This window comes from Tenrec ecaudatus, chromosome 5 (genome assembly GCF_050624435.1).
Source record: "Tenrec ecaudatus isolate mTenEca1 chromosome 5, mTenEca1.hap1, whole genome shotgun sequence".
Taxonomy (NCBI): domain Eukaryota; kingdom Metazoa; phylum Chordata; class Mammalia; order Afrosoricida; family Tenrecidae; genus Tenrec; species Tenrec ecaudatus.
In genome coordinates this window covers 147,888,596-147,913,821 of record NC_134534.1, presented here as the reverse complement: position 1 = coordinate 147,913,821, position 25,226 = coordinate 147,888,596, and the positions used below count along the sequence as shown (strand labels likewise).

Below are 25,226 nucleotides of genomic sequence, written 5' to 3'. Positions count from 1 at the left end.
CCTCCTCGGAGGGCGCTCCGGGTCTGGCTTGTTGGTTTCAACGCGGACAGGCCGCTTCGGAAGGGGCCGTCGCGGCAGGTTGTAGTCTCTCTCTCTAGGTTTCAGGTGCTTGCAACCGGACTGCAGCCTCCCAACCCCGGGCATCGACCGACCGACCGACCTTTCCCGAGCACTGCCGCGTGGGAGACGAGCGCCGGGGGATTCCGTAGTGCTTTAAACATTGATTGCATGTTTTCATGGAGAAAAATAGCTGGTTTCTATTAATGTATAAACAAAAAAAACCTTAATCCTTAATAGCTTCTTTCCACAACTAGTTTATTTTTGTCAGTTACAGTCCTAGATCTACTTACTGCTGGTACAGTTGTACTCTGAGATTCGTATGTGATACTCACTTTACTCACAGTTGCGCTGGGACAGCGGCTGCTGGCAGGCCCTGGAGGCAAGGGTTCGGGGGTGGCTTGGTCAGTCTCTGTGGAGGATGCTGTGGGCCGACCGCGTAATTTACGTTCCTGTCTACTTGTTACAAAGCTCCCTCCCCAGACACAGGCCCCCTCTCCACCTGTGCTTGGCCGACCAGCGGATTGCCGACAATCTGTGATACGGTAGTTTGTATACTTCCTTGTAAGCTGGGCCAAGGCAGCACACATTCCTGACTTAGTTATTCTTGCATTTATTAGCGTTTGCTATGTTAATAGCTACTAACTAGAAGTTAGGTGAGGAACCTGTGACGGACAGCTGTGGGTGTCCCAGCTTCTTGTCTTTTTGTGCAGTGGACATCTGGTCCCCCCCTCTTGTCAGGATGCGACATTCCGGCCTCGTTTGGGGCTTACACACGTCATCTGATGAAGGCCATGCAGGTTTGGCCATCTGTGATGCTTTGGTGGACATAGTGGCCCTTGAGGCTGGGGGACAGTGGCTTTCATTTTGAGATTTGGCCTGAGCTGGAGGCTTGACCTTGGGGCAGGGGAACGGGCGGTGGGTCCTTGTACACAGCTGCTCAACCACCCTCCTCAGGCCCCGTACACATTTCACTCCCGTTTTACGGGCCTCCCAAGCTTTGGCATCCAGGCCCCCGTTTTCTGTAGGAGAGATTGTGGAGAATACTTTTTTATGTAGGTAACTTTAAGACCATCATTACGCTGTGCGTAAAGAATGTACAGAGAAATTTGTAGGTATTTTTTGAAGAACAATTAATTTGTTAATGATATGTAGCTATTTAATTTTTCCCTTTCCTATTGTAATCATTCTTTTTTGGTTTGGAAAAAAAAGTTGATCTTTTTTTGTCGTAGATTTGTCTGTAAAAGTGCAGGAAGACAGTTCTTTTCCCGGAACACTGCGTCTGCATTCATAGCCACTCGTTTGTTACTGCGACAGGCTACTGAGCGTCGCCACAGGAAAAGGCCCCGCCACCCCGTCTGCGCACAGACGGTCACTGCAGGGGACTGGGCTCGGCCCTGACCTATCTGGGATAGGCAGGACCGGCTCCCTGGTTGGCCACTCTCCTACGTGTGTAAATCTGTAATATAACATTCTCTGTGGCCTGTTTTTCCTGGAAGAAGAAAAAAAAGGTTTGGCAGGCCATCTTTTTTTTTTGTACTTAAAAGTAGCCTTAAGAACAATAATAAAGTGCTCTTAAACCACAGGCTTGTGTGTGCCCCTCTGTCCGGGGCCCTCGGTGGCGGCCCAGCACCCACGCTAGTGCTCTGCTCCGTCAGAGCTGTGGCACGGAAAGTGGCATCTTGACCCGGACTTTGTGTTTTCCATCTGCTTGGCCGGAAGCCAGCTGTTTCACATGTCAGACTCGGGCTCCAGGCTGGAGACAACCACAGATGGGGGTGGGGGCGCAGAGCCTCAAAACCTGCTCTGTGGAGGACCCCCGAAGAGGGGGGCGAGGGCTGGTGTGGCCTCACGTCTTCTGTGGGACTCGGGTGCCCCACACAGAGGTCTGCTCCTGGGATCTTCCCCACTAGCCAGGGCTGGCCTGCGGGGAGCCTGCAGCCCTCCGAAGGGAGGGTTGGGTGAGGTACATGTGGGTTCCCCCCACCCCCCAGGAGTGCCAAATGAAACACTTGCCACACTGAGGAAAGAGACGAGCTCATGGAGGACGAAGGTTATTATTCAGCTCAGAAGTGGCGGGAGGGTGAGGAGTCCGGAGAAACACAGAGCACGCTGTTCCTGGGCACAGAGGCGACGTGTGGGTCTCCAGGGCCAGGAGCAGGTGGCAGCCAGCACCGGTCAGACAGTCTCGTCGTCGCTCATATCCCAGATCTGCATGGAGAAAGAGTGACCATCAAGGACTGGTGCAGCAACACCTCTATCTGGAATGACCCGCTGTGGACCTTCACGCTGCCTCCCCGACCTCGCCTCCTACACTCCCTAATGGCTAAGGGGCCAGTTCCCCCAATCTTGTCAAATGAAAACACACACACAGGACCAAGCCCTTGCCCCTCAGTGGCAGAGCGGGAGACTTGAACCATGCCCGCTGCAGAGAGGCTGGCCCTGGCTCACCAGCCCTGCTGACTGTCTAGATGTGACCCCACCCCACCCCCATAATCTGGAACATACACTGGCCCCACCCGGCAGGTCCTTGCTAAGTGGTGGCTCCAGCCTGCTGGCACCACCGTCTCATGGTAGCCATCAACTATGGATACCATGCCTGCCCCCAGCAGGCCTCTCACCTGCCCACGGTTGCTTGGGGCAGGGACAGTGGAGATTGCCTGTTTCTGCCCCGGCACCTGGCTATGTGTCTTTGGGGCGTCTCTGACCCCAGGGATATGAATCTGGGGAGACTTGGCCCATCCCCAACCTCCACAGCCTCAGGCTCTTGCCCTCCACCACCAGCCTGGAACCTGTTTTGGAAGAGCCCCAAGGCCAACAGGCATGGTCCCAGCATGCCTTGCACCCTTGGCTCCCTGGAGAGTGGGTCCCTCAACATATGCTTTCAGATTTTCAGAACTGGCTGCAAAAGGCCACCTGAGGTGCTGGCAGTACTGAGGGAGAGGACAGCCTGTTTGCCCGAGGCTGACGGGGAGGCGGGATGGCCTGGCCAAGGTAAATAGTAGCACCAGCTTAGCTTTCAAAGTCAAGGACGAGGAAAATAAATAGGATCGAAGGAAACGTCCTCTCTCCTGGGGAGTCGGCTGACTAGACCTGAGGTGGTGGGGGGCAGGTCCTTTCTCCCACCCTGCCCTCATTTCCACACAACGAGGGCCTTGGGCCAGGATCACAAACACCCCCATGCCCTTTGGCCTCCCAGCACCCATCAACGGATATACAGGAAAGCCTGTTTGCAGGACACGACTGCTCAGGCTTTCTAGCAGAGACTGCATTCGGAGCCCCAGGACAGGGAAGGTCCCTGCTGGGCCCAAACCATTTGTCATCTGCTCACCATCGGCCTCTAAGCAAAGGAAGGGTGGCAGTTAATGCCCACCCAGTGATGGCATCACAGGGCATGGGTTGGTGCGCTTCTATGCTGTCGCTAGAGTCACCACGATGGAGCGCGCCAGGCGGCAGCAGGTTTGGCCAGATGGTTTCGCAGATCTGCCCACTTCAGTGGCAGAGGGAGCTAGCTGGCTCCACGTGTGGTGGAATTCCCCCTTCCCACTCCCATTCAATGCCCACCCATTCCTGGAGCCCCATCCATCCCAGGCACCGGGCAGCCCTGCCAGGTGGGGACAGCAGTGGGAGTCCATGAGCAGCGCCAAATTGGGCTGTGCCAAGTGGGTGATTCCCAGAGGGGTGAGGTGGGGACAGGTAGTGCTAGCGTTATATGGAGAGAAACTCCATAAAAGCGGGAAGAGCAGATCTCGGCCTGCTATCACCCCCTTGTTCCTGGGGTGCTTTGCACTTGCACTTCTATGAGGGGTCCAGCAGGCCCCCTACAATGCCAGTGTCCTGCCCAGAGGCAGCTTTGCCCTCTCCCTGCCCGAGGCTCCAGCAGCCTTCATCTTACACCTCAGCCTGGCCTCCTCGGTGAGTGAGGAGGACATTAAATGTTAATCCTCGGGGCTGGCAAAGACCTCGTGAAAGGCTGCCAGGAGGGGTATAAATCGGTACCACATTTTCTACAAGGAGCGATTTGGCTGTATGCAGCACGGCTGCGAGCATGCTGTTCACACTCGAAGGCTCCTCCGCAGACTCAGCACAGCTAGTGCACGCAGTGGGCGTGAGACAGCAACACAGGAAAGCCCCCCCTCGCCCCCCACCGTTAGTGCACGCCTACATACAAACAGCGCCCAGTTACCACACAACGAAAGAGGAGCCCAAGGGATCGACGACTAAGGAGTGAATCAACATGAAATGGACAAAATTTGTATGAAAAGTTGTAAGAGTGCCGACTCCGGAGACGCCTGGACGTGCCAGTGTGGAGCAGACATGGCTGCCTCCAGCGCGGCAGCTCAGCTCTGCAGGGACCCATCAAGAGTTAGTTCCCAGGGCGGCGCCAACACCCAATGCCAGCTCAGGTTTACACAATCAACAAGCACGTTTTCGTAGCCAGACAGGCTGCTTCTGACAAGAGTATGGCAAGAAGTACATGTGCAAGAAAACCCCTGGGAAAGGAGAGCGGGGTATGGGTCCACTACCTGCCTACCGGCGTGCACGTACCCCACGTCTCTGGGACTAGAGGAGAGTTGGGTTTGCATAGTAATAGACAGATGGCCCAGTGGAGTAGAAAGAGTCCAGAAATCGAGTCTAAGCACTTACAGAAACAGGATTGCAATGCTAAAGGGCTAGGGAACCAAGCCAATGTTACCAGGTGGCCCAGAGGGGGCTTTCAGGGCGCCTCTTAACTTTGGAATCAAGTACAGGTTTGGTATATTGAAATAACTTTTTTTTTTAATCACCATAGGCACAAGTAGCCAAAAGAGGGAAATAAGGCAAATTTAGGACTTCATCAAAATCTACAACTTTTGGGGGGAGTAAATAATGAAGGTGGGAAGAGGGGGGTGGCACTAAAATGGATTGTGGTTGCATCATTCGTGTGAAAGGCGATTTAGCCATGGGGGTGGGCATGCTCTAAGATTGATTGGGGGGGGGGGTGACTGTGCAGTTCTCCTTGATATGACTGAATGACAGAACTAGTGGATTATATGGTATGTAAATTTCTTGCCAATAACACTGTTGAAAACAAAGACAACTTTTGTGCTTTACAGAACAGTGTGAAAAGATACCGAATGGGAGACAATATCTGCAAAGTATCTAGCTCCTGAGGTACTCATATCCAGCATCCATAAAGGACACAATGCCGTAATTAAAGGAAAACTTACCCAACTAAAAAATGGACAAAGGCTAAGGAAAACGAACCCATTTTAAAAATAGACAAAGGCTATGAATAGCCATTTCTCCAAAGAAGTTAAATAGTCAGTCAGCCCATGAAAAGATGCTCACTGCCACTATTCACTGGGGAAATGCAAGTCAAACCCACGATGAGGCACCATTTCTTTACAGGTTGGCAAAGATCAAGGAGTCAGATCCGCAGCATTTGGGAGGAGGAGGAAAAGGAGGAGGAGTCAGAACTACCTTAGATGGGTGGGGGTGGGGGTGGGGGGGACGTGAAATGGTGCAACCACTTAGCAAGACTGTCTGGTTAAAAATAGAGTTACTGTATGACCCAGCAGTTCTACTCCTAGAATAGGTAACAAACAAGTTATCTGCCAGCAAGTCCATGCAGGCTCATAGTACCCGATGTGGGGTTCCTGAGGCTGTTATCTTTATGGGAGCAGACAGCCTCATCTTTCTGACGAGGAGTGGCCAAGGGGGTTGGACTCCTGACCTTGAGGTTAGCAGCCAAGGCTGACCCGACAGCCAGCACCACCTGGGGTCCTTAGGGATACCCAAGAGAAAGGAAACTGCATGTTCCCATGGAATCCCCAACACACGTGTTCATAGCAACAGTATATTCAGAATAATGAGCAGGCAGAAGCAATCCAAATGTGCATCAACAAACGGACGGGCATGCTGTTTTATCTCCTTAGTATGAAAACCTCATTAGCAATAAAGAGAAATGAAGTCCTGAGAACATCAGTGAACCATGAAAACTTCATGCGGACTGGAAGAAGCCAGGCAGAAAAGACCCCTATGCTATGATTACCTGTTATAAGAAATGTCCAGAAAGGGCAGATTCATGCAGACAGAAATAGAATGGAGTCTGGATGTCTAAAAATGTTCCAAAATTTACTATGATGATAGTGGTAGAATAAAAAAAACATTGAATTGTACATTTTAGATGAATGTTACTTTATGTCTGTTGATACGTCAACCAACCAAACACACTGCCATAGAGTCCGGTCTGACTCAGCCACTCTGCAGAACTGCCCTGTGGGTTGCCTAGGCTACAAATTTTTTTTAACAGTTTTATTGACCCAAAGGCGTCTCGACCCAGAGGTTGAGAGCCGCTGCACTATGCCACGAGGGCTCTATAAAATAAAGCTATTCTAAAAAGGAAAAGAAAAAAGAGAGCCAAATTCTGCAAATAAACACAGAAGCAAATCAAACTCACTGTACACTCTAGTAGTATCACGCCAAAGCCCCAGCCCCACGCTGTCGAGTTGACTGCGGAGAACCTCTAGGGCAGAGCAGGGATCTACTACCGGGCTCCCCAGGCTGCAGTGTTTGAAGGAGGCAGCCTGCCATGGCTCTCTCTCACAGGGGACTGATGTGCTCGAAGCACTGACCTTTTGGTTAGTAGCTGAATGCGTAACCTCTACGCCACCAGGGCTCCTCTCAAAGAACGCAGTGTCATCAAGTTGATTCATAGGGCAGAGCAGAACTGCCCCTGTGGGTTTCTGAAGCTTTAATTACTGGAGCAGAAAGTCTCATCTTTCTCCCTCAGAGCAGCTGGTGGGTTTGAACTGCTGACCTTGAAGTTAGCAGGCCAACTCTTAACTATGCCACAGGAATTTCTTAGTAATAACATAAAACCAAAGCTAAATCCACTGTCACAGTAAATTCTAACTCATAGCAATCCTACATAGGGTTTTCTGAAACTATAAATCCTCCCGTGGAGCAGCTGGTGGGCTTAAATCAATATTTGGTCCAAAGCTTACCTGAGAATACAGGCACACGGAAAAATAAAATCAGAAAGACACATTTGACCACAGAACTTTGGCTGTAACAACTTAATTGGCATCTATATTCTAAGTATAAAAAAGAATTGTGAAGAATCCTAAACTCACTCAGTTGGCTATTATCAGTAGTAATAAGACAGGTTTTTCTGTATTCAGGAGGATGAAGCAAACATACACATGTCAGGCCTACTAAACATGAAGATTTTCAGTGCAAGAGGAAGGGGATACAAAGAAGAACCCTGTGACAGCAAACGAGAACAAAATGGCAGTGGCAAGTCCCTGCTCCCCGCGTTGCTGGCCCAGCTCTGGCTGGAGGAGTCGGGGCTGGGGCCCCCGCAGCAGGGCTTGCTCTGTCCCTGCAGGGGCCCTTTCTGTGGAAGGGAACCGGAGTATCCAGTGGTGCTCCGGCAAGAACCCTGGTGTCTTGGGCCCACAGAGCTGGAGGCAGGACTGCAAAACAAAGGAATCGGCTTCTTGGGGCACCCAGTGGCTAAATGTGGGGCAATTTGAGCATTAAACATAAAAAAGACTGCTAGCAATTAGAACACACTGAATTAAAAAAACAAATGCACCCAACAGCCCATCCTGGGAGGGAGGCAGAGAAAAGAAGAAAGCACCTTTTTTTCAGAAGAACACCAGCTTTGGAAAAAGTAGCAAGAATGATACCTGCTGCCTCTCAGTGGATCCCGACTCAGAGAGAGCCTGAAGAAAGGAGACCGTTGTGGGCACAGTTTCACCATTCTCCCACAGTGCACCTGGGGGGCTCGAACCACAGGCCGTGCAGCTAGCAGTCCAGAGCTAATCTGGAAAATCATTTTGCTATCCCCAGTGTAACAACGGGCACAGGCAGACTTGTCCAAGGTCACCCACACTGCCAGATAGAAGGACAGTGGGGACAGGGTACCTGTATGCTGCCTCTCAGGTCACTTCATCACAAAGGGAAAGGGCACCTTGCAGTGACCGGATCAGCACCCTTCAAGAGGGGGAGTGCCCCTGCAGGCTTCTGCATCTCTTTGGGCGCGCAGGGCAGCTAGCTTCACCCCAAGAAGATGAAGGACTGACTCAGCTGTGAGTGATAGCTAACAACAGGGTAAATTGCGATCGCCGTCCTACTAGGCACCAAATGAGCCCTCTAAGAAGCAGGAAGCAGGCAGGAAATCTTACTACTAACTAGAGAGAAGAGTCAGGAGTGGCGTGTCCTTTGGGCCCTGAGATTCCTGAGCCAGCTCAGGCGCACTTAACCTCCTTAATCCAGGAGATCTGGGACACCAGAGAGTGGCAAACCAGTGGCAGCAGCAAAGCCAAGAACCAGAGCAGGAGAAAGAGGAGTGCGTTTTTTTCAGACCAGAGCAAGTACCGTATATATTCGTGATAAGCTGGGTTTTTCAGCACATTTTTTAATGCCGTTTTTATGGTAAAATTAGGTGCCTCACTGGACATCCCCTTACAGAAGGGTCGTGGGGAGGAGATGAGCCAGTCAGGGTGCAGTGTAGCAAGGATGAAACATACAACTTTCCTTTAGTTCTTAAATGCTTCCCCCCTCCTTCATGATTCCAATTCTACCTTACAAATATGGCTAGACCAGAGGATGTACACTGGTACAGATATGAACTGGAAACACAGGGAATCCAGGACAGATGGACCCCTCAGGACCATTGGTGAGTGGTGATACCAGGAGGGTGGAGGGAAGGTGGGGTAGAAAGTTGGGAACTAATCACAAGGATCTACATATAACCCCCCTCCCTGGGGGATGGACAACAGAAAAGTGGATGAGGGTGATGTCAGACAGTGTAAGACATGACAAAATAATAATAATTTATAAATTATCAAGGGCTCATGGGGGAGGGGTGTGGAATTAGGAGCTGATACCAAGGGCTCAAGTAGAAAGCTTTGAGAATGATGATGGGCAACAAATGTACAAATGTGCTTGACACAATGAATGGATGGATTGTGGTAAGAGTTATATGAACCCCCAGTAAAAATGATTTTTTAAAAATTAGGTGCATTGGCTGATATTTGGGTTGGCTTATACTCAAGGATATACGGTAACAAGGTGCTGTGCCTTCAGGCAGGAGGCGGGCTTGTGAAATGGGGTGCCTCCAAGTACTTAATTGGGGAGCTCAGGCTGAGTGCCATCGGCTATGGTCGAGTGGTGTCCCCTTTGAGCATTTACTGGTAGTGGTATAAGAATTCTGTAACATTGACTGGCCAGGCCAAGAGGCCGAGGCCCAGGGACAGGCCTGCCTGTGGGCACAACAGAGATTGTCTTGACAGAATAATTGCATGCTGACCATTTCTCACCTAAATTGTAACCTGTTAACGTCTTTATTAAACCCATAAGTGGGGGTATGTTCTCTGAGTTGTATGACCACTACAATGAATCACCGAGTCAGCTGAGAAGTCGAGTGTGCTGTGGGAGGGATGGTAGGTGTCTGAAATAGCAGGGAGGTTGGAGGTGGGGGGAGAGAAGCACGTGTGGCCTCAGCTTCACAGGAACTGGCCTTGGGCAGCAGATGCTGCTGAGGGTGATTCCCTCCCGACTTTGTGGAGCAGGAGGATGGGCAGTGCCACACACCATGCTCCCCAGCAAACGTTCCCACCCAGTAAGCCCAGTGCCAGGCGCATGCCCAGCAGTGAGGGCAGGCGTGCACACAGAAACCTAGCCACCAGTGTTCACTGCTGCGCTGCTCACTGGGGCCAGGTGAGGAGAGCCAGACGCTCAACAGATGACTGGATGGCTGGCAGCCACACCGCGGAACACCTCTCACGGACACTTGCTCTCAGGGACCGTCAAGTCAGTTCCGACTCAGAGCGACCCTGTGATATATATGTTTAGATACAGTTACACGTATAAAACTAAACACTGTCCAATTCCGTAAGCCTCACTGTATAGTTACGTTCCTCCCGCTGTGCGACCCATCACCCAGAACAGAAGCTCCGCCTCTGGGACCCACGGACAACCCAGGCAGGGTCGGCAATCTGCCCAGGTCAGAGCAGTGGGATCGCAAAGTATCGGCCTTTCGTCTGACTTCTTCCACTCAGGCTCCTCCCGTATGGCGCTTGTCAGGACTTGTCTCTCTTTATGGCTGAGTAGTCTTCCACTGTATGGCTGGACCACAAGCTGCTACCCCACTTATTTATGGGTGGATGGAGATGCTGCCATTTTAACCACCATTTCCACCAAAGACTGGAATTGCCGGCCCACAGCTTACTTATCTGGAAACAGGCCTCGGTCCCAGCGTTGTGCACAGCCTCCTGCCCGACACTGTCATTCAGTCAGCGACAGCATCCCTGCGCCCTAAAGCCAGGGCTTATAGTCACGCCAACAGGGCACGACTGAGTTCTGGGGTGGAGGTTGACACAAGTCCAAGGTCTGATGTGGAGCAGGCTGGTTTTGGGTTCTCAACTCCCAATTACCCAGCGAGGTTCCAAAATAGCAGCAGAAGGCCTGGCCAACCACAGGGCGTGCTAGTCAGTGCTCCCAGCAGGCCGCGGGGAAGACGGGATTATTTCAGGACTCGCTGCAGGAAGGAGGGGGTGGGGGTGGGGGTGGGGATGGGAGATGGTGTGTGTGTGTGGTGTGTATGGGGGGATGGGAGGTGTGTGTGTGTGTGTGTATGTGTCATGGCAGGCAAGCCTGGGCCATGTTTGCTTTTTTCCAAGCTTCAAAACACATTTTTTAAATTAGGTAGTAAGAATACAGGGTAATTTTTGTGGCACCAACATACTTTCTTTCAATGTATGATGAATATGTTTGGCCAGCGCTTTAAATGAAGTGGTTATTGAGATAAATGGCCATGCTGGAGGCTGCGAAAATGGTTTCCATTATGCACTTCTTATTTCAAACCCCTTAAAAACGTTTGGAAAAGTCTCTCTTCAACAAGCCGCTTGGCCTTCTTGTCAGAGCGAGGGCGCAGAGCTCGGGGCTCGCCAGCCATGAGCACGCAGGGAGCGGACGCCATTCGGAAAAAGACAGGACTTTAAAACTTGCAAATGCAGGTGACCGGTATCACCGGCGAACTCAGGGCAGGCACGCGCAAGATTAAACCAGAGCGGCACTGGCACACGTGTTCTGCTCCCGCTACCTGGGTTCCAAGGGCCCCAGCCTTGTGTACAAAGCACCAGGAGCCAGCCGGCTGGTGGTCAGTGCACGCAGACACACGTCCAAGGGCAGCCCTGGGCATCTCTGTAGCCACAGCCCCTGAGCCCAGGGGTGCACAGTGCTGCTCTGGCGGCGGGAGGTCGCTGTGACGGGGAGCTGACTGATGAGAGCAGCTTGGGACTGAGAGGAGGGTGCTCCAGGGCAGAACGGGGACAGGTCAGCTCTCCCCCAGTGCCAGCTCCATCCCATTTTCAACAAAATGGCACTGGGGCAATCGGATGCCGCCTGGAGAACCTCGAATGGCATCTCACAGCATACACAGTCGCTTGAAGTGGGTCACGGCTCACAGGTACCGGGAAGAGCATTCTCAGACTGCACACACCACTAGGGAAAAGTGCTCCATCCGACTGCGGCAACATTCGAACCTTTCTCTCTCTTCAATATCGCATTAAGGGAATGGAAAAGTAAGCCAATGCCTGGAGGCGGTGTTGGCAATACACACATCTGATACAGGAGCTGTGGTCAGGAGACATGAGAGCTCCTGCCACTCAATATCAGGAAGACAGTAACCCGACGGATACGTCGGCGAAAGGTTAGGTCGCGCTAGCACACAAGACAGAAGGCCATCGAGTGGAGTCTGGCTCACAGTGACCCCGTCACTGCCCCCTGTGAGTTCCCGAGACTGTGAGTCTTTATGAGAGGAGGAAGCCCCGTCGTCTTCCTCCCACGTAGCAACTGGTGGTTTAGAACTGCTGATCTTGCAGGTAGCGGCCAACATGTAACCACTCCGCCACGAGGGCTCCTTACAGAAGATGGACACAGGAAACTAAGTACAGGGGAAGATGGCCCCATCCACTATCATCAGAGAAGTACCATGAGAATGACAAGGACGATCCTTACAACCCTCACAGGTGGCGTCCTGCTGGGGTAGCGAGTTAGGTCTTGGGCTGCAAACAGCAAGACTAGCAGTTCAAACCCGGCTGCTCCGGGGAAAGGGAGGACGCCGGCGCCCCTATAAATACGGCCGTCTCAGCAACCTAAGGGAGTTCTTCTCAGTGGGTCAGGGTCGCTATGAACGCACTCACATGGCAAAACACTAGCACAGCTGGCGACTGCAAGCGTGGCTGAGCCTGTGGGGCAACCTGCACTCTCACAGATGCTGATGGGCTCCAAAATGGTGCCATCACGTGGAAAACAGCTCGCCAGCTTCCGTGACCAGTTAGCACTTACCAGTGACTTATTAGTTCCAGTCCTAAGCATCCAACCAAGGGAAATGGAAACCCCGTGTCCTCACAAGTTCATTGGAAACGGGTTCCTTGCAGCCCCAAACAGGAACCAACCCGAGTGTTCAGCAGTAGAGGCGTGAGCAAACAGCACAGTCCCCTCCTGCAGTGAGCTATGCACACAAGAACATGCAGGAGTCTCCAAAGAGATTGTGCTGAGCAAAACCTGCCAGCTGGAGAGTGCCCACTACCCGACTCCCTCCATTCATCTGGAGAAGATTCGCCCCACGGGCCGCGGGCTGTGCCACGGGGTATCTGACTGCCCAGAGCTAACAGTCATTCGTTCTTTGGGGAGGATGGAGAGCCTATCTTTTGATTACCATGGCGGTTACACAAGTGTGCCTGTTTGCCAACCCCCAGAAAAGTACACTAAAAAGGAATGGATTTTACTGTTCAGATATTATACCTCAAGTAAATTAAACAAAAACACAATGACAATAGCAGAGAAACCTACCAAACCAAACTCACTACTATTGACTGGATTTTGGCTCAGGGTAAGCTCACAGTAGGACTGAACTCCCTAGGGTTTGCTTGGCTGCAATCTTTTTTTTTTTTTTTGAGTTTACTCTTTTACTTTCCTCTAATTTCTTTCTTTTTTATTAAATACTTTTATTGGCGGCTCTTCCATCGCATCGCGATCCATACATCCATCTATTGTGTCCAGCACATTTGTACATTTGTTGCCATCATCATTTTCAAAGCATTTTCTTTCTACTTCAGCCCTTGGTATCAGCTCCTCATTTCCCCCCTTCCTCCCTCGTGAACCTTTGATAAGCTATCGATTATTGTTTTCATATCCTACATCGTCCCCTGTCACCCTTCACCCACCTTTCTGTTGTTTGTCCAGTATATGTGCCGTATCGATCCATGGGCACTATTTCATAGGTATTGTGTGGAACTGTTGGCTCAGGGGAGGCAACTAACCTGGCCAGCTGTTGAATGGCAGATTCAACCCCTGCTTACAACTTCTATGTTCTCTCTTCACTACAGCTTTTGTGATAACTAGGTTCATTCTAGGTCCAGGTGGATGTCTTGCTAAGAGAATGAGAGAGCAGGTCTCCTGGCACCCTTTGCCTGGTCCTTTCTACAGCCATGCCCGCTGCTCTGAGAGGCTTCCTCAGCTTAAAGACTGCGTACCAAAGAAACAGCACTGGGCATGGAGAAGACAGGCCCAAGTTCAGTCTGGGTCCTTCTCCTCACTGGCTCTGCGATCTGCATGCAGCAAAGTTAACCAGTGCTCCTCTGTAAAATGGGTGTGCCCGTGTTCCCATCGATGAGGGCTGCCAAGGGCTCAAAGTTGATGGAACCCGTAGGGAAGCACTACTCTCTCCCTCGCACCAAACAGGTGCTTAGAAAGTATTGCACACATTTGAGTTGTAATTAGAATCCAGCTCTCCTTGAAGCCACAGGTACCAACAGTAGGGTGTGGGGGAGGCCCTCTACTCGGCCTCGGTCCTGGATAGCTGGCTGGTTCTGTAAGCCTCCTCGTCAGGGTTACCTGCAGATCCTTGGGGGAAACCCTTGGGGTCTGAGACAGTTTGTCGTTATGTGGTGTCATCGCGTGGGGCAGAGTGTGGACTCATTGGAAGCCCAGGTGACAGAGCAGAACCCCTCATCTGGGTCCTAGACTGTAACCTGTATGGAAGCCGATCACCAGGTTTTTCTGCTCCCAAAGAACTGCTGGGAGGGTAGAGTGTTTCCATGAGCAGCCGAGGGCGTCAGTGCTGCGCCCCAGGGCTCCTTAGGGCAGGGGTCCCCGGTCAAAACGGAGCTCTTCTTGGAGCCCGCACCAGCCATCCATTCGAGCACTCATTCACTGAACCGCCGTTAACGGAGGACGGAGGGACCCCTGCACTACGCTAGGTGCACACTGCCTGACCGTGATCTACAGAGAGGCAGCCTGCGCCCGGGAGCCCCCACTACAACATAGCTCCAGTGGGTCTGTGTGCCACAAAGGAAAATAAACCAGGATGGAGCTGTGGAAGCTCGGAGAACTGACTTTAGGAAGGGTCGGGGTCAGGCGGGGCTGTGGCGGGGCTGCGCAAGCTGAGATCTGACTGGTGGGAAGGAAGCGTCGGGGGACCCATGGCGAGGAGGGGGGCTCATTCTAAGCCACTGAGAGTAAGCAGGGAACGACATGACCCCACATGGGGGTGTTCAGAGAAATGGAGAGGAGAGAGGCAGAATCTATAGGCTGCACAGAATATTTAAGCTCCTAATCCTGCAACGTCAGCGCTATTCAAGATCTCACACAGTATCAAGTTCGCCCCTGGCACTGGTACAGGGAAAATGTGGCCCAGGGAGGGGTTGGGCTTTCAGGGAGGTCACTGGCAGCAGTGGGTCTGGAACCAGCAGGGTGTCCCAGGCCGCCCTTCCAGGTCACAGAGGCTCGGGCCACGCCTGTGGGCTTGGAGGTGAAGGGTTGGCTCTCCATGGACTCTACTATTGGGCTGTGCCCACACAAAACATTGACTCTGAAAACAGACATGTGGCGGCCTGGTGGAACACAAACATCCTCCCTAGGTGTGCGTGAAACTCTGTGCTTCCCTTGGGAAACGGAAGTGCTAGCTTCTATCCCTGCCGCCCTGTGAAAGAGCCTGGGAAATCACAGACCGAGCCGAAGTCAGGCACCTGCCCCGGGAAAACAATGCTGGTGGCCTGCGCCAGGAACGGTGCTGGAAGGGGCCACCAACTGTCTGTTGGCGGGAATGGATCCTCACCCCTACATTTACACATGGGGTACATGGAGAGCCCGAGAGTTAGGAGGGCATGGCCACACTCCCTATGTCTCCGTCTTCCGGCCACACGACTGACTCCTCTAACCAAGCCCACTGGGGCTGCGTTGCTCCTGAGTCAGGAAGACCCTCCTGGATGCAGTAGACTGGCCCCACAGGGTTTCTACACTGTCATCACTGGGCAGACAGACTGCCCATCTTTTTCCTGTGAAGCAGCTGGAGGGTTTGAACCACTGACCTTTGGGTTACTGGCTGAACGCTCAAATCACTGTGCCATCCGGCCTTCCTCCTTCACCCCTCACATGTTACTGAGGGATTTTCAGTTTCCTCCTGCGCGTACTCAACACACCTGGGATAGTACTTTCAGACTCCTCTCGCCCAGGGACCAGCTGCCCAAAGGAGAGGCTGGGAGGAATCAGGGAGAGACTGCAGGCCCCACACAAGGCACACACTCAGTGGGAAAGGCAGCCAGCCTTGGAGTCCCGCCCCCCAGCAGCTGGGAGGTTTGGGGGCACTGCAGGCTGGGGCGCTGGGGCTTGGGGACATCCTTGGCAGAGGCCTCCCCCCACCTTCCATCTGGAGTCACCTCCCCTGCCCCACCCCCCGCCGAGGGAGAAAAAAACAAACCAAAGGACAGGAACTCACTTTGAGGGGACTGGCAGAAATTCTGGGGCCCAATTGTCACGCTCTGATAGGAGAGTGAGGGGACAAGGCTAGCAGGATGCCTTCCAAGTGCCCGTGGGTGCTTTGAACAGGGCAGTGGGAACAGGCCCTGGAGTAGTTGTCCTGAGAGTCAGAACCTGGACTCCCCACCATAGTGCTCACTCTATACCCCGGAGCCTCCACTTCCTACTGGAGTACAGGGGGCTGAGCTGGGGGGCTCAGAAGTCAAGCCCAGTCCAAGGAGACACTGGCTGCTCACAGGGCTTCCAGCTGTCCCACTGGGGAGCAGCTCACGCTAAGACCTACTCTGTCTCCACTCCTTCCCGGTCTCTCAGTAGGGGCTTGGACACTGCTAAGTGTTGATGGGGACACAAAGATAAGTAAGGGGGGATGGTCTTGCCCTCAAGTATTCAGTCTGGCCGGGAGGAAGGTGCCCACATCCGATACACCTGGCCAATACACTTGGGCCCGGGTCGTAGAGGATGGAACGACAGAGTGACACAGGGGAGAAGTCCGGTGTGGACATTCCAGAAAGGAGGCCCCTTGGAAGGCATCCCAGAAGGAGGGCATCTGCCAGGAGGTCACCAGCAACTGAACAGAAGTGGGTGGGAGTGGCACAGAGGGTTGATAGAGGGAGAAACGGCATTTGGGACAGAGTGTGCTGGGGAGAGGTGGGTGCCAGCTGGCATGGAGGCTCTTGGCAGGAGAGATGGAAAGCCAAGGCAGGAGGTGCTGGAGAAGGGACTGAGACAGGGCTCCTGGCGGGTGCAGCCCAGAGATTCAGAGCAGGTATAAAATAGGGGAGAGTGAGTGGGACCATCAGGGACCGGAGGCTGAGTCAGGGGCTAGGAGGTGGGGAGACACGCCTGGGTCATTCAGGGCTGCACAATGCTAACAGTTGAGCAGGCCAGCGACGACAAAACTCCAACGTCCAGTCCCTGCCCAGCAGCACGCAGCCACCCACCATGGAGGGACGGGCATTCAGGGAGGGCTCTGATGCCTTCCAAATGGCCTTTGGCTCTGCGGAGCCTGCCTCACCCAGGCGGCACGGCCTGGCCTGTGGCAGAAGATTGGAGGGTAGATTCGGAAACTCCTGTTCCAAGACAAACAGCCTGCTGGGGTGACTGATCATGTCTGTCTTTACCTTGGCACTCTTGCGTCTCATACCTAAATATAGATACCTTTGCAGTGTGGGCACCTGCCCGCTGCACGGCCTCACTGTGTCCAGTGTCCAGTAGAAGGGCACTGTGTTAAGACGCTAAGTCTTTACACCACGGGTCGCAGGCTCTCTGGTTCCTTTCTTACACGTGTTGAGCACGCCTAGCCTGCAGGTAAGGCTGGCAGTCAGTCCTGCAGAGGGACACGCCAGGTCAAGTAGACAGGCAGTTGCCCATGGGGTGGGGGGAGACCTGGTGGGGTCAGTGGTCGGAGAGCCTGGGTGGTGTGCAAGGTTAACATTACTCGACTGCAACCCCGAAGGTGATGGTTCCAGTCCACCTGGAAGTGCCTTACAAGAAGGCCTGGCCATCTGCTCCTGAACAAGGCCGAGGGGCGGAGTTCCACTCTGACACACGTGCGGCTGCATGAGTCAGAGCTGCAGCAGTGGCAACTGGTGTACTGGCTTTGGAGGAGGAAGGAGCGCGGAGCCACAGGGCCCCAAGGCAAGTCTCCCCTCTGGTCAGTACTTTCCCAGCCCAGGCGGCCAGGAGCGCAGCTGGGCTGGGATTCTGGCCTTATTCTTCCCTACCACACATTTCTGATGGGGGGAACCTGGGCCTCAAGAAGAGCCCTGTTTCCCAAACTGGCCATCACTTGAAAGAGCTTACATTGTTATGAGTTTAAAAGAAAAGTAAGAGAAGTTCATTCCCCTCATAAATGTTTACTGAAAAAACTACTTTCCGTTTTCTAGTTTCGTTTCCCCCCATTCCTCTTTTTGTCTGTGTTCATTTATAAACAACAGACACTAGCTTCTTTGGGTAACAGAAAACACAGAACTGTGGCTTGAAAAAAATCAGATCTGTGTATTCCATGTCCTCCACTGCGCCTTCCTGGAAGGGATTTTCCTCACGACAGTTTGAGTCTTTTCAGACGAGAGTTTATGCATCAGTGTATGTGTGCAAGGGCCAATGCTTCGTACAGACTGACCGTTTCTTCTCCCCGGGTCCTGAACTTGCCTGAGATGAAGCCAAATTAAAGTTCATGGTGGAAACAGCATTAAACCCAAACAGAATTACAGAAGGCCAGGGAATGTATGGGCCTACTCTTTAAAAATCACACTTAAACATCACTTTATCTTTCTTAATAAATTATTGTACAATAGACCTACCAAAATGAAATCATTCCAGAAGAGGTTTACAACAGAAAAACTGCTAAGAGCTAATTTTCTCTGTTTTCATTGGCATGGCTTTTGCTAAAGTTAAGCGAACACATACACACACACACACACACACACACACACACACACACACGATGAAAGGGAGCTGGAGAGGGCCGAGGTTTGGGGGAGTGAGCAGCTAGTGAGAGCCTGAGAAAAGGCCCCAGCCCTCCTGGAAGCCCTGTGTCAGAGCACCGTCCAGGGTCATGGCGATGCCCGCACAGCCTCTGCCTTCTGCTTTGCCCAGAAGCCACCCTGCAAGCTGCCTGGCCTCTGGCCTTTTCTTCTCTCCATCTCCCGAGTAACCTAACCAGTTGGCTCGGATCTCACCCTCTGGGAAATCTGGCAAACAGGAACCTACTAGATATACAAGCTGATGCTGACAGGAGAGCTAGGAGGAGGTAGGAAGAGAAATGCACAACACTCAGGCATTCGACCCTACAACAGAAAGACAACAAAGCCAATTAAAAGATGGGCAAAGGTCTGGAAAGGACATTTCTCCAAAGAAGACATACCACTGGCTGAGCAATGTGTGCAGCGACGCTCGCTGTCACCAGGGGCAAGAGTAGAACCCCAGCCGGATGCTACTCCATACCCACCTGGATGCTAGGGTCAGAGACAGGGAAACAGCCAGGTCAGGAAGGACACGGGAAACTGGTAGGGTGTCAAGTGGTAGTCACTATGGGAAACCGCCTGGCAAACGAATCCTCAGGAAGTGAGACCCAGAACGGCACCGGTCTAGGTCTACACCCAAAGCTCTGAAGGCAGGGACTCCGGCAGACACCAGTACACACACGTGCACCACAGCACTATTCACAAGAGGCCGAGAGGGAAAGAGCAGCGTGCCCACCAGCAGACGATGGATAAACACGATGTGGTCTGGTACAGCCACACGCTGGGCGGCAGAGAAAGACCATGTCCGGGAACACAACTCATCATGACGACACCCTTCTGGAATAGCCCCCGGAATAGTTAAGCACCCAGAGACCAGTTTGTTGGTGGCTAGCAGAGGTTGGGCAGGGAGGACAGGGAGTGTCTGCAGAAAGGGTACTGTGAGCTCCTGTGTGGGGTGATGACACACCTGGACATGGATCATGGTGACTGATGGCAGCCCGATAGTGGATGCAATGACTGTCACTTAAATGGTTAGACTGGCAGGATCTTGTCTCAGTGTACAAAGCTTTGCTTCGTCGTGCTGCGTAGGGGATGCGCTTTCCTGAACAAACTGGCTGGTCGGCGGCAACCCGGCGCTGGGCAAGTCAACGCTGCCATTTTCCCTCAACAGCCTGTGTCCTTTTCCTGTCTCCATGTCACGTTTTGGTAATTCTCACAATACTTCAAACTTTTCATAATGAAATGCACACTCAATCGACTACAAAAAAATGAACAAACAACCAAACTGCCAGTGAGTCAATTCCAACTCACAGGACCGGCTCAGACCACCCTGTGGTTTCTGAGACTGTAACTCTTTATAGGAGTACAGAGCCTCATCTTTTTCCTGAGGAGTGGCTGGTGGTTTCAAACTGTGGACCTTGCAGTTAACAGCCCTACACATCCCCACTAGCTTTTACTAGGAGACCAAAATATTCACCTGCCTATGATGTTTATTTACTCTAGAGGTCTGGAACTGTGGGGGAAGTCAGATGTTTATAGACATCCTCCCTGAAGGCAGTCAGTCCACAGACTACATGGTAGGCTCCCCTCCCTGCTGTTCAAGGACAATGGACACACTGGCAGTCATGGATTTGGTTCCTGTAGGTGGAGTTCACACCCTACTGATAATGGAATCTATCAGTTGAGCCAGGGAACAAGTCAAACCGGCTCTGTGACATCCAAAGTTAGGCTGCCATCCTAAGTTAGGCTGCCATCCTGTATCTAGGATCTGTCCATCTTGCCACATGTATACCCCCAGTCCCTCCTCTTCCTAGAGGATACCCCTAGATCACCTCCTCCCACTACTGCATTACCTATAGCACAACCCCTTCCTATGACATATGTCTTCACCTGTAATTAGGGGCTTGCATGTCCCCAAAGAATATAAGAGCCTTTGTTAGCATTAAAGATACACACACTCTCCCATGTCCATGTGGACCACCAAGCGGGGCTGAGGTGAGCATGCTTCTATGAAATGTGTCTGACTCCATTATTTCAATATCTCTCTTTTTTTGTCGAATTTTAATAAATCATTTTATTGGGGTTCATACAACTCTTATCACAATCCATACATACATCAATTGAGTAAAGCACCCTTATATATTTGTTGCCCTCATCATTTTCAAAATTTGCCTTTCACTTGGGATCCTGGAATCAGCTCATTTTCCTTTATTTTTTCCTTCCCCCTCTCTCCCTGTTCCCCCCCCCCCCATGAACCCTTAATAGTTTGTAAATTATTATTTTATCTTATCTTACACTGCCCGGCGTCTCCCCTCACCCACCTTCCCATTGCCCATCCCCCAGAGAGGAGGTTACACGTAGATCCCCGAGATCGGTTCTCCCTTTCTACACCCCCTTCCCCTCCTGGTGTCGCCACTCTCACCGCTGGTCCTGAGGTGCCCGTCCATTCTAGATTCCCTGTGTTTCCAGATCCCTACTGCACTGCTGTGCATTCTCTAGTCTAACCAGGTCCACAAGGCAGAATTGGGATCATGATAATTGGGGGGGAAGAAGCGTTCAAGAACTAGAGGAAGGTTTTGAGTTTCATTGTCGCTACACTGAATCCTGAGTGACTCATCTCCTCCCCACTACCCCTCTGCAAGGGATGTCCAGCTGTTTACAGATGCGCATTGGGTCCCCATCACGCACTCCTCTCATTCACGGTGATGTGATTTTTTTTGCCCCCCACCTTTGTTGTTTGAAACCTGGTCCCCTCGGCCCTTCATGATCACACATGTTGGTGTGCTGCTTCCATGTGGGCTTTGTTGCTTCTGGGCTAGATGGCCGCTTGTTTGCTTTCAAGCCTTTAAGTCCCCCGGACGCTATATCTCTCAATAGCCAGGCACCATCAGCCTTCTTCAGCACACTTGCTTATGCACACGCTCTTCTTCAGTGTTTATGTGAGGAAGGTGATCACACAATGATGGTTTTTGTTCCTTGGTGTTGTGTGCTTCTTCTCTGTGGGCTTTGTTGCTTCTGAGCTAGATGGCTGCTTGTTTGCCTTCAGGCCTTTAAGACCCCAGACGCTATATATTTTTGATAGCTGGGCACCATCAGCTTTCTTCACCACGTTTGCTTATACATACGTCTGTCTTCAGTGATCATGTTGGGAAGGTGGGTATCATGGAATGACCATTTAGCTGGGCAAGGTGCTATTGTATTGAGGAACTATGCGTGAGGAGGCCCAATGTCCACCTGCTACCCTACTACTGAACCTATAAATATATGTACATAGGTCTATTTCCCCCATAATCATAAATATATTTACATATGTACATGTTTGTATTTAGGCCTCTATGTATGCCCTTTGCTTCCTACTCCTTTCCTCTATTTCCTTATGCTTTCCTCCTGTCCCATTACCATGTTCAGCCTTCATTCTGGTTTCAGTAATTCCTCTCAGTTACCTAGCCCTTGGTCACTCCCTACCAGTCCTCCCTTCTCTGGCACTGGTTTTGAACCACTCGCTGTTCCCTTGTCCCTGTGTTGGCCAACACCTCCTCCCTTCCCCTACCTCCCACGCTCTCATGTCCCTCCAGGACCGTTGGCCCGTTATTTTCTTCTCTCATTGTTTGTCTAGCCTATCTTGTCTAGGCGAACCTGCTGATATAGTAATATGTACATATAAATGCAGATGGCTTTGACAGCACCCAAGTGGCACATAAGAACATGGCATCGACAGCAGCAACACCGACATGCTGATAGGCAAAAAATCCACTATCATACAAAATTTACAAGAAAACAAAAAAGAAAAAAAACAAAAATACAGCAAAAAAAAAAGTCTGTTAGTAGTTTGAGGTCTGTTTGTTGACCTTTAGGTGTGTTTTCCGGATTCAATATCTTTCTTTTACCTCTCATGCGCTCTATGACTTTACTATAATCTTATTCTTGCTGTATAATTGTGCCTACTGGTCCGGTAATGATGCGTTAGGGGCTGGCTTCCCCTCAATATCTCTCTTTTACCTTTCATGCTCTCTATGACTTTATTATAATTGCACCTACTGGACCTGTAATGATGTGTTAGGGGCTGGCTTCCCCTGGCATGGAACCAAGTCTGAACTATCTCCAATTGGGTATGTGGGAGGGTGTCTTCCAAACGTAAGTGGAAAAATTCTAGTACCCTTTAGTTTCATTTATCCACAAACTTTTTGAAGCCCCTCATATTTTAGTATAATAAAATTATTTAAAGCAACAACCAGACTCAACAACCAGCCTCTCCCTGATTCCTCCCAGTCCCTCCTCCAAAGTTCTTTTACTATAGCTGAGTGGGCTCAGAATGCCAACCTCTCGGTAAGCAGTTGAGCACAAATGACCTGCCACTCAAGGGGGTCTTCGATGTCTGGTGGGGACTTTGTAAAAATATAGATGGCTCTATCTGTTGGTATAAAACTCAATATTTCACTTTCTGAATGGTGATTCTTGGGAAGATGAAATAAAATTGTGTCAACACCGTGTTTAGAACACGACCTAGCCTACAACAAGTCCTCAATAACTATTAGTTGCTACGACTAGACCATTTAGCTCTTGGTCAGCCTTCAGAATGCTACATTTTCAGAGTAGTTACCAAGGAAAACCAACCCACAAAATGTGCCGGCCATCTGAGAGCTCTTTGGGGTTTGAGGACTTTTAGGGATGGGTGAGGTTCTCCTCTACGGTTCCCTTAGTGTGTGGGACTGACTGGCTCGCCGTGTCCTCCGCTGAGCAGAGGGCTGGGCCTCACCTGGGGGACTGGGTCTCAGCCCGGTCACAGACAGGCACAGAGGCAGGTGCCAACCAAGGATCGCAACTACGATGCCTCGTGTCCTTGAGCTCCTGCCCCAACTCACACCCTCTCAGGTGGCGGGCCCTCACTCCCTGGGCTCCCCCTCTTCTGGAGGCTGGGCTCTGGTCATAGTGCCCACTCCCCCAGTCTGCCAGGCCAACTGGGCTTTCATCTCAATAGGACTAGTGTGCTGAAGGAAGGCCCTTCTCATGTTAGAGGGAAATGCATTATGGTTCATGAGGAAGAGCAGGAGAGGGACAGGCTACAGGGGGCAAGGGGGCCTAGGTAGGGGGTGGGCAGGTGAACCGGAGACTCAGAGGATAGGATGTTAAGGCCCAAACTGGGGAGAAATGGGGGATATTTCTTACATTCCTGTTTTCAAGTAAAGCAAATCATTACTTCATAATGCAGCACCCAAGTTTCTCAGGAAATGGCGAGAGGCACCCTAGAAGCTACCTCAGGGTCAAGCTACAACACAGGCCATTGGCTCTTCCCATTCAAAAGGTCACACTAGCTAGCGAGTGTTTCTTACATGTTTAGCGCACAGGGACTGGCAAAGCTAAAGAGAATTAGGCTGGCCTGCAGGCCCTGGGGCTTTGGGGCTTTTCTGCAGACAGCATGCTGCTGCTTGCCACCCCCCCCCCCCACAGCTGCTCTGACAAACGTGTGATTGTTCACAGCCGACACCGTTTAGTCATGTCTGCTGAGGTGGGAAGAGTATGACACCATATTCTGGGTTGGCTCGTTCTCTGTGGGTCATCCAGTTCTGCCTTTCACCCACCACCCGCCACCAGTCGGGAGCCAGGGAGAGGCATCGCCACACAGGCCAACAGCAACCCACCGACCCCTGAAAAAGAAAGACGCAAACGTGGTACAAAGCTCAACAGTTTAAACCTCCTTGGCAGTCCCCGGGGGCTGGGGAGAAGGCCTGGCAATCTGCTAGGAATGACAGCCTAGGAAGCCCTGTGGGGGCCGTGCTACTCTGTCCCCTGGGCCACTGGAAGCCAGAGTCAACTTGGCACCAACTGACGAGAAAGCAAAAGAGGAGAGCGCAATGGTGGTGCCCTGGGAGGATTTTTGTCCTCCATGCGGGAGACCCATGTTCGGTTCCCGGCCAAAGCCGTGCATGCGTAGCCTCGTCCTCTGTCAGCAGAGCCTGTGTGGTTGACTGGCAGCTAAGACAGACTATACTTCTGAAGATCAGTCCATGAAAACCCTCCGGGTCGGGCTGTCAGGTCGGAGTGGATTTCAAGGCAGCCAGCAACAAGCAAGAGACGCTTTGAATCTGTACAAAACCAAGATTGAGAACAGAAATCTGTGCCTTGTGAAATCATTACCTTTGAAATGAGGACAGCAAACAGAACCTCCCTTCCCATGGCCAGGGAGATGAGGAGACCACAGAGGGTGCCCGACTGGCACCGAGATGACCACTTGGGTGGCCTCCACACAGCCTGTCGAGTTAATGGTTCCAGCCGTAGGTAGGCAGGGAAAGGAATCAGGATGCATCCCAATCAGTTGGCCATTTCTGCCCAGATAAGGGCCATAAACACTCTGTTTGCAGTCAGAGTCGGGGGAAATGAAAATATCTTCTTTGGAACAAAACCCCACATAGGATGCAATAGCTGATACAGAAAGGGTGCCTGGAAGCCCTTCCCTATCTGTACACAGTTGAGTCTTTTATAAAGACGAAGCGCACCGAGTAATCGCTAGCCTCTAATCTGTTCTTCCCACACAGATCGTAAAGCAGGAAGGTAGCCTGTGGTTTCTCAGGCAGTTGGAGCTTGCTCTAAGGTAGAGAGGGTGCTCACACGTCCATGTGCTTTGCCCTCTGCGTAAACTCTACACGGTCACCCATGTAACTATCACGCTTATGGCTGAGAACCTAAGCGTTCCTCTCTAAGCAGGAGGGAAAGTCAAAACACAATGACACAGGGTCACAGAAGCCACTCTCAAACACACACAGCAAAACGTACAGCTGTTGTTTCGTGAGACATTTCCTCCTTGTAGCTTTTAACTCTTCTCTCTGATCCTTCCCCAAAGGATTCTGTGCTGTTTTTCATGGACACCACACCAAAAATCCTCGAGGGATT

The 25,226-nt window shown here is 51.6% G+C and overlaps 1 protein-coding gene across 2 annotated transcripts in view; it reads right to left on the bottom strand.

Annotated features, from left to right (window-relative positions):
• Window positions 1–2,088: 2,088 nt before the first annotated feature.
• ATG7 (autophagy related 7) overlaps window positions 2,089–25,226 on the bottom strand; it is a 273,741-nt gene continuing 250,603 nt past the window's right edge. For both annotated transcript variants that reach the window (XM_075550029.1, XM_075550030.1), the window contains one exon: window positions 2,089–2,268. In XM_075550029.1, coding sequence (XP_075406144.1) covers window positions 2,236–2,268 — 33 coding nt within the window. In that variant the 3' untranslated portion in view covers window positions 2,089–2,235. The remainder of the gene's footprint in view (window positions 2,269–25,226) is intronic.